The 10,455-nt window shown below is 36.4% G+C and overlaps 1 protein-coding gene across 1 annotated transcript in view; it reads right to left on the minus strand.

Annotated features, from left to right (window-relative positions):
• LOC130217671 (serine/threonine-protein kinase DCLK2-like) overlaps nt 1–4,993 on the minus strand; it is a 36,047-nt gene extending 31,054 nt beyond the window's left edge. The window contains exon 1 of the mRNA XM_056449829.1: nt 4,278–4,993. Within this exon, the coding sequence (XP_056305804.1) occupies nt 4,278–4,695 (418 nt within the window). The 5' untranslated portion in view covers nt 4,696–4,993. The remainder of the gene's footprint in view (nt 1–4,277) is intronic.
• Nucleotides 4,994–10,455: the final 5,462 nt, after the last annotated feature.

Raw genomic sequence — 10,455 nt, forward strand, 5'->3', positions numbered from 1 at the left:
TAATGTTATACTATATAATAGAATATAATTATTATACTATATAATTTGTAATGTTGCTAAATTATGACACTGTATATTTATTATACTATTATATAACAAGAGTATACACTGTGCAAAATGCAGGGTCATTCATGCTGTGCCAACACAAATTGGATTAGAGACCACATGGGAAAGCTAGGTTGCTGCTGGAAGTGGTGTTAGTAAGGCCAGCAGGGGGTGCTCAACCTGTAGTCTGTGCGGGTCCTAACACCCCAATACAGTGAAGGGGACTCTATACTGCTCAGTGAGTGCCGTCTTTCAGATGAGACGTTAAACCGAGCTCCTGGCTCTCTGTGGTTGTTAATAATCCCAGGATGTCCTTGGTAAAAGAGAAGGGGTTTAACCTTGGCATCCTGGCCAAATCTTCCCACTGGCCTCTGTCCATCATGGCCTCCTAACTGTCCCCATACCATAACTGGCTTCATCTCTCCTCTTGGTCTCCTCCCCAGGATCAGCTGGTGTGTGTTGTGGTGTAATATGGTGGACGCTGCACACTGGTGCTGGATGAGGTGATTCCGCCCACATTAAATGAATCAAGTTAACCTAATTGTTTTTGCAAATTTAAGTGGATTGAACATAAAACAATTAAGTTGTCACAAAAAAACTCAAGAATTGTGTTGATCCAGCTCATTTTGAATAAGTACTTTGAACAAGAAGCACAAAGGATTTAAAGTTTAGTCATTTTTAACACAGGTATATAAATATATTGATGCAAATTATGTAAACTAGTACCCATAAGATTTTTATTCTTCCACAAAATGCTCTCATATGCACATAATTAACTGTACATAACATTCCCTTGTGTGATCTGTGTGCATTCTTGATGAGCTTGAGTGCTGAAATGCATCTTCAGCTGGTCATTAACTGGTTTAAACTGGTCAATATAAAGCCGTGGAGCAGTAATCAGCCTAATGTAGTGTATACTGCAGTACTATACTGTCTCAGTGATCAACTGCTTTAAGAACAGCAGACAAAGACTCAAAGTGCAGCAGCTGCTCCTGCCTGACTTTCCTCAGAGGAAGCTTTTGGGAAGAGTGTTTCTGATGATACACACATTTAACATCAGCATTTTAAGTGAGACGATTAAGGGTTTTGATGTGCAAATCGAACCGACTGCTGTTATATTATCCAACAGAGATGCTAACTTGAGTTTGATATAAACTATAGGCTAAGGTAGGGTGCTGTTACACTTGGGTATTTTTTGTTAATTTTATTTAAAATATATTCTCTATCCTCTTTTTATTGTGTTGTATAATGCTCTGGTCATGTTATGGTTGTCCAGGACACATTTCTCAGAAATGTATAGTATATGTAAAGTATAAACAAAAAGTAGAGTATAAACAAAATCATCAGCCAATAATAATTCATTCATTCATTCATTTTCCTTCAGCTTAGTACTTTTATTCCTCAAAGGTCGCCACAGCGGAATGAACCGGCAACTATTCCAGCATATGTTTTATGCAGCGGATGCCCTTCCAGCCGCAACCCAGCAGTGGGAAACACCCAAACACACTCATTCACTCACACACACACACACACACACACACACACTATGGCCAGTTTAGTTGATCAATTCCCCTATAGCGCATGTGTGTGGACTGTGGGGGAAACCGAAGCACCCGGAGGAAACCCACACCAACACGGGGAGTACATGCAAACTCCACACAGAAACACCAACTGACCCAGCTGGGACTCAAATCAGCGACTTTCTTGCTGTGAGGCCACAGTCCTAACTACTGAGCCACTGTGATGCCACCAATAATAATTAAGAATGTAATGACTTGTGCTGCTTGTTCAAACCACTTATTTAAAATGAGTTGAAACAACACAATTCTTACGTTTTTTTGGGGTAGCTTATTGTTTTATGTTCAATCCACTTAAATTTGTAAAAACTATCAAGCTAACTTAAATTAAAGACTGCTTTATCAAGCTATAATTTACAATTATTTCATTTCTGAGGTAAATGCTCTTCTCCTTTAATTCCTTTAATGTGCATTCTACACTTTTAATCCAATCTTGGGTCAACTATGGAAAAAACTGCTGGGTTAAAGTTTTTAATTAAATTTACAAATTTAACTCAAAGTTTTTGTGAGTGTATATTTAACCCATTTTGGGTTGAAATAACCCAGCATTTTTAGAGTGTATTAAAAGAGTCATATCATCGACCGAAAACTTTTTTCAGCTTTTTTAAGAGGAAGTGGTTGCAAACAATTTATACGGGCTGAATTTAAACAAATTAAACACTCAAAAATATTTTTTGCTACTTGTCAAAATACTTATTTAAATTAAGCGGAAACAACACAATTATTGAGGGGTTTTGGGGCAACTTAATTGTTTTATGTTAAATTAGTTAAAACAATCACATTAACATAATCGATTTGTGTTGGGACAACATGAAGATATTGTGTGGAAGCCAGCATGTTTTAAAGTGAATGTAGTAATGTTCAACTTAATCTGTTTGTATAAAAATAAAGTATAAAGTGTTTGCTGGCATTTACCTTCAAATAGTTGAGTAAATCCAACGAATCATTTTTAGTGTGTTTAAATTGAATCTCTCTGTGCAAAAAGCTGTATAATAATGTCTTATTGTTTTAAATAATATACATTCTAAATAATGTTGTATACTGTTTTAAATAGTACATTGTTTAAAAAATGCTGGGTTGTTTTAAGCCAATGTTATGTCAAATATGGACAAAGCCAACCATTGTGTTTAAATGTGTAATTTAAATTTAACTAACAAAATTAACTAAGGTGTTGGGTTTATCCAAATTTGACCTAACATTGCTTGGGTTAAAACAACCCAGCATTTTTTTAGTATAAATCTGTAGGTGATACCCTACTTCACTTGTATTATGAGTATGTAACAAATGAAGTAAGTTCAAAAATGCTGCGTTGTTTCAATCCAACTATGGGTCTAAATTACACAAAGTGTCAATTAAAATAATCTGAAGAAGATTTACTCAACCTAATATGGGCTCAAACTGGGTTAAAACAACCCAGCATTTTTTGAGTATAAAAACAGAAATGTGTTGGTAACTTTTAATATGTATGTAATAAGTGTAACAAATGAAGTAAATTCTAAAAATACACAGGGTTGTTTCAATTCAATTTTGGGTCAAATATGGACAAATCCAACTTCTGAGTTAAATTTTTAATTTGAATTGTAATAATCCTGCATCATTACTGTATTGTAATCAGGCAGTCTGCTTTAATGAAACAATAATACATAATATTATTATGATAACTCCACACCAAACTGAGACTTTCATTTTATAGCTTTATAAACTATTACATTTACATTTAGTCATTAAACATTATTAAACTATGTTTAAATGTAACCTCTCAGTGCAAAAACTGTAAAAGAATGTAATTTATTATTTTAAAAATTACACTCTAAATAATGTAGCATATTATTTTACACTATTAATACGCTGGGTTGTTTTATACCCAACCGTTTGTTTAAAACAAATGTTTAAATTTAACTGAAAAAATCACTCAACGGTCAGTTGAATTTGAATTACACGTGTAACCCCAACGGTTACCTTTATGTATATTTGAACCAAACGGTTGGTTTAAAACTGCAGCATTTAGAGTGAACCCCGAGCTGACCGTTAGAGGAGGGCTCTCCTGCTCCAACCGATCAACACTCAGAAACAACGGCACAAAAGCGGTCAGTCACTCACTGGGGTACCCCTGGGGTATGTTACACCTACACATTTCAAGAATCACACGTCTGTACTGTTAGCTGCTAATATGTACCTTCAGTGTTTTGATATGGACCCTTTGAGTGGATCTTTTGTAAAGGTACCGCCCATTGACAGCTTTTGTACCTTTGTTTCTGTCCGCTGATCGCCGCAGCACTGATGGAGTCTGACTTTTCATCCATTCTACTAAATAATTAACTTAGATAAATGCATTATTATTATTTTTAATTGTAAAACTGACTATGATACACGTGATAATGCTTTAAATTCGATAATTCTTCTTGGGAAGTTCCATATGCTACTCAAGGCATCCGTTTTATTTCATTTTCTTTATGTACGTTCTGTTGGCGATTCATTCCGCTGTGGCGACCTCTGATAAACCAGAGACCAAGCCGAATGAATGAATGAATGCACGTTCTGTATCACTGACTAACTTTTGTATGTCTGCTACATACACATCCTCTTACAGCGCTGTCTGGTTGTCATTCACGTGTTATAATACTGTAATAATCACTGTAAGTGCAGTAGTCTGACCTTCGGCGAGCTCCTCCAGACTGCTGATCTTCTTGGCGCCGTCCGCGGTGTAGATGTTGCGCACACCTTGCGGCAGGTGCAGGTTGTCGGCGAGCGCGCGCGTCAGCTCAGCCAGCAGCGCGTCCATGGACCTGAAGCGGTCGCTGGACACCGCGTACACCAGTCCCTTGAAATAGCGGTCTCCATTCCGGTAGAACCGAACCTTCTTGGCCCTCTTCTCGGAGCTGAGTGCCTGGAGCGTGCGGGTGCGGTAGAAGCTGCAGTTGGCGCTGTGTGCGGGGCTGGGCACCAGACTGCTCGCCCGGGAGCCCTGCTGGGAGCCCGCGCCGCCCGCACCGCTCGCGCCCGCCGTACGCTTCGATCGGTGCCGGTCCCGCTCGTCAAAGTGCTCGAGCTCGATGCTCCTGCTCAGAGACATGATCACTGTTCTTCCCGTTCGCTTTCTCTTCTTTACCGTGCGCGTTCGTCTATTGTCATCGGCGCGTACGGACACGCCGCGTTTACCGGGCACGCAGCATCATTTACATCCACACAAAAGCAGCGCAGCGCCCGGCGTTTATTCCGCGCGTCAAACCTCGCGTACAAAGCGCAGATTTTCAAGATGGGTCTGCTGGAGGAGATAAAGGACACTTAAAATCGGCACCGATCCTGGACAAATGCGTAATTACTCTGAGGCTGCTTGTGTCAAAAAAAACCTCGATCCGCCCCTACACGAGTGCGGTTTTCAGGCGCGCGCCACGCTGTAACCGGGCAGTAGTCGGGAGCGCGCGGTTTCTCCACCTCTGTGTGCGCGCGCGCGTTCACGATCATCTTTTTTGCCAAAACTTATAGCTACAAAAACAGAAAGGTTAAACACCGTTATATCTCTTACAAGAGTGATAATTAAATACAGGAAAAAGACTAAATGACAACAGCGATAATAATAAACAGAAAATAAACAAAATGAATGAATGGGTTTGCTTTTTTCATCGCCAGAACTTATATACAAGAACAGGGAGATGAAATCAATATCTCTTACAAGAGTAAAAAAACAAGAAAAAAGACTAATAAACGATAACAGCGATGATAATAATAAAAAATAAACCTAAAAAATTAATGCGCTCACTTTTAATCACCAAAACTTATAGAAGAACAGTTATCACTCACAAGAGTAATAACAAGAAACAAACATTTAAGACAAGAAAAAGACTAAATGATAACAGCAATTATAATAATAAATAATTAAAAGATGATTAAGATATTGCATAAACAACAGGAAAAAATAGAAGCTGAAAGGGATTTAAAAGGTTGTCATAATGCTTTTCTTACCGTTTCTGTCTTGTTTCTCGTCCAGTGGTGTAAACAAAATAATCTTAAATCAAAAGGAAACAGCAATGTCATTTTGTTTGCCCCATTGGCAGATTATTTATCTTGTGTAAGAAATAAAAATCACTTAATTTTGACTCATTTCTGAAAACAAGGCAACATGTTTTGCTTGTCTGGAAAATGCTTCTTGATTTAAGCATCTGTAGATATTTGGACTAGAAACGAGACAAAATTGACTTCCAAGAAATATCTGAAACTTGTCTATAGCACTTGTTCACTGCTGCTCTTATAGTTGTGTGAATTGCTTCCTTGTCCTCATTTGTAAGTCGCTTTGGATAAAAGCGTCTGCTAAATGACTAAATGTAAATGTAAATATCTGTATGTTAATGAGCAGAGAAAACATTGAAAAAATACTGTAGTAATTTATAGTAATTACTGTAGTGTTTTTGAACCATACCATAGTAAAGTCCTTAAATTAATATGTTGAGGTGATTCTTCAGTTGCTATGGTAACACAACTATAGTAATTGATCTGTTATGGTGATTCTACAGTTACTATGGTAACACAACACCTATAGTAATTGATCTGTTGTGGTGATTCTACGGTTGCTATGGTAACACAACTATAGTAATTGATCTGTTATGGTGATTCTACAGTTACTATGGTAACACAACACCTATAGTAATTGATCTGTTGTGGTGATTCTACAGTTACTATGGTAACACAACACCTATAGTAATTGATCTGTTGTGGTGATTCTACAGTTGCTATGGTAACACAACTATAGTAATTGATCTGTTATGGTGATTCTACAGTTACTATGGTAACACAACACCTATAGTAATTGATCTGTTGTGGTGATTCTACGGTTGCTATGGTAACACAACTATAGTAATTGATCTGTTATGGTGATTCTACAGTTACTATGGTAACACAACACCTATAGTAATTGATCTGTTGTGGTGATTCTACAGTTACTATGGTAACACAACACCTATAGTAATTGATCTGTTGTGGCGACTCTACATTTGCCATGGTAACACAATAACTATAGTAATTGATCTGTTGTGGTGATTCTACAGTTGCTATGGTAACACAACAACTATAGTAATTGATCTGTTATGGTGATTCTACAGTTACTATGGTAACACAACAACTATAGTAATTGATCTGTTGTGGTGATTCTACAGTTACTATGGTAACACAACAACTATAGTAATTGATCTGTTATGGTGATTCTACAGTTGCTATGGTAACACAACAACTATAGTAATTGATCTGTTGTGGTGATTCTACAGTTGCTATGGTAACACAACAACTACAGTAATTGATCTGTTGTGGTGATTCTACAGTTGCTATGGCAACACAACAACTATAGTAATTTTCAGCATACTTCAAAATATCTTCTTTTTTTGGTTAACAGAATAAAGAAACTCATAGGGGTTTGTAACAACTCGAGTAAATAATGAGGAACTTTTACATTTTTGGGTGAACTGTCCCTTTAATGCTGACTGACAGACTGTAAAAGTGGGTCATACACAAAGAAAAATGTCATGTTTGAAATGTCTATTTTTATAACACGACAGCAGGATATTTTTAGACTCAGACACAAATACACTGCAGGATTTCTTCAAAGCCAATGAGAGCACTTTTAATTCATTTAATTCTGCTTCGTCCACCAGAGGGTAGCAGATTATACCAGTTTACACCATCTGAACTTAAATTAGTGGCACAGTGGTTAGCACTGTGGCCTCTCAGCAAGAAGGTCTCTGGTTCGAGCCTTGGCTGGGTCAGTTGGCGTTTCTGTGTGGAGTTTGCATGTTCTCCCTGTGTTGGTGTGGGTTTCCTCCGGGTGCTCCGGTTTCCCCCACAGTCTAAACACATGCACCATAGGGGAATTGATCAACTAAATAGGCCATAGTGTATGAGTGTGTGAATAAATGTGTATGGGTGTTTCCCAGTACTTGGTTGCTGCTGGAAGGGTCTCCACTGTGTAAATATAGCTGGCGGTTCATTCTGCTGTGGCGACCCCTGATAAATAAAGGGACTAATCTGAAGAAAAATTAATTAATTAACTTAAAATTAAATATAAAACAAAAGTTTGCTGAATTATTTTTGTGAATTTGCTTGTTAATACACTAATATATTGCTGGATCAACGCCATGTTGGGTCGAATATTGACAAGCCAATTTTTTTACATTAAATTTAAGTGACATTTTGTTAACCCAGCTGTTGTGTTAGTTCATGTTTAACCCAACATCGGGCATTTTATAGAGCATGACAGATTCCAGTGTTTGTGTTTTAAAATGTACTGATTAATAAGACTAATTCTTTGTAATTGCGTGAGTTTACTAGCAGCTTCTGATTTAATTTAACAGTTTCTGAGTATTTTTAATTCCACAATAATGACAGATTGTTAAAAGGAAACACTCAGGTACTGTATATTTTTATTTTGCACTTCTACTTTTTAGACAAAGTACATCATACATGAAAATGCACCATACATGTTTGTTGTTAAAAGAGGTAATAGTTACACAGATATGTCAAAAAAAGTGTCTCAACCTTTGTTTATTTAGTGCTAAACTCACTTTACTAGCACTTCACAGAGGACTAGCTCTATATAGACACTTCAGTCACACTTTACAATGAAGGTCCCTTTAGTTCATGTATTTACTAACACCAATAAACAATGAACAGTACATTAATGACAGTAATTAATCATCTTTGTTAACGTTAATGAAAATACAGTCCTTTGGTGTTAGATTTTATTAAATTATTGTAAAGTGAGAGCAACACTTCAATAATGAACACATCGAGTATTAATAAAGCTCATAATGCATCATTTTTAATGTATTTGATGTGATTCATTAAAACAAACATACTTTATTTCAGACACAGCGTTTATATATGGCATAGTTCTCTTTTTTAAACGATTAAAGTGACATAAAAATCAGGAGTAGAAGATGAAAAGTGCGAGATTTTATTTATATTTTTTGTGCCATAGTAAAAGGAAGACATATAAATACCACAGTGAGTCCGCTGATGTGCTCTGAAGATTTTAGAGATGAAAACATCTGTTTTATACATTAATGTGGCAGTTTAATTGCTCTTAGATGTTATTCAGATTGTCTAAAATAATTTTTGAAGATTATCATTTGCAAAGTAAAGTAACTTTGGTGCACAATAAAGTTAATTCACAAATGCACTGAAGACTCTTTTCACCTGCTGAGTTTATAGGGCCTTTTAGTTGGAAAATTGAAATGAAGTCAAATTTCACTTGAAAGACTGGAACTATTCTCTTACGCCATTTTATTTTGTACACATTTATTTAGAAAATAAGCTTTTGTTCTATGAATGTGCAAGATTTTCTGCTAAATTTTAATGAACAGAGAATCCCACATGAAAAATACTATTGACATTTATAGTAAATATTGTAGTGCTTTTGAACCATACCATAGTAAAGTACTTAAATTAATCTGTTGTGGTGATTCTACAGTTGCTATGGTAACACAACAACAATAGCATTTGATCTGTTGTGGTGATTCTACAGTTGCTATGGTAACAAAACTATAATAATTGATCTGTTGTGATGATTCTACGGTTGCTATGGTAACACAACTATAGTAATTCATCTGTTGTGGTGATTCTGCAGTTGCTGTGGTAACACAACAACTATAATAATTGATATGTTGTAGTGATTCTCCAGTTGCTATGGTAACATGACAAGTGTAGTAATTGATCTGTTGTGATTCTACAGTTGCCATGGTAACACAACAACTATAGTAATTGATCTGTTGTGATGATTCTATGGTTGCTATGGTAACACAACAACAATAGCAATTCATCTGTTGTGGTGATTTTGCAGTTGCTATGGTAACATGACAACTATAGTAATTGATCTGTAGTGATTCTGCAGTTGCTATGGTTACACAACAACTATTGATCTGTAGTGATTCTGCAGTTGCTATGGTAACATGACAACTATAGTAATTGATCTGTAGTGATTCTGCAGTTGCTATGGTTACACAACTATTGATCTGTAGTGATTCTGCAGTTGCTATGGTAACATGACAACTATAGTAATTGATCTGTAGTGATTCTGCAGTTGCTATGGTTACACAACAACTATTGATCTGTAGTGATTCTGCAGTTGCTATGGTAACATGACAACTATAGTAATTGATCTGTTGTGATTCTACAGTTGCCATGGTAGCACAATAACTACAGTAATTAATCCATTGTGCTGATTCTACGGTTGCTATGGTAACACAACAACAATAGCAATTCATCTGTTGTGGTGATCCTGCAGTTGCTATGGTAACACAACAACTATAGTAATTAACCTGTTGTGGTGATCCTGCAGTTGCTATGGTAACACAACAACTGAAGTAATTGATCTGTTGTGGTGATTCTACAGTTTCTATGGTAACATGACAACCAAAGTAATTGATCTGTTGTGGTGATTCAACAGTTGCTATGGTAACATGACAAGTATAGTAATTAATCTGTTGCAGTGATTCTACATTTGCTATGGTAGCGCAACACCTATAGTAATTGATCTGTGGTAGTGATTTTACAGTTGCTATGGTAACATGACAACTATAGTAATTGATCTGTTTTGGTGATTCTACAGTTGCTATGGTAGCGCAACACCTATAGTAATTGATCTGTTGTGGTGATTCTACAGTTGCTATGGTAACACAACAACTATAGTAATTAATCTGTTGTAGTGATTCTACAGTTGCTATGGTAACATAACAACTATAGTAATTGATCTGTTGTAGTGATTCTACAGTTGCTATGATAGTGCCACACCTATCGTAACTGATCTGTTGTGATTCTACAGTTGCTAATAACTACAGTAATATAAACA

The sequence above is a fragment of the Danio aesculapii genome, chromosome 23, assembly GCF_903798145.1.
Source record: "Danio aesculapii chromosome 23, fDanAes4.1, whole genome shotgun sequence".
Classification (NCBI taxonomy): Eukaryota; Metazoa; Chordata; class Actinopteri; order Cypriniformes; family Danionidae; genus Danio; species Danio aesculapii.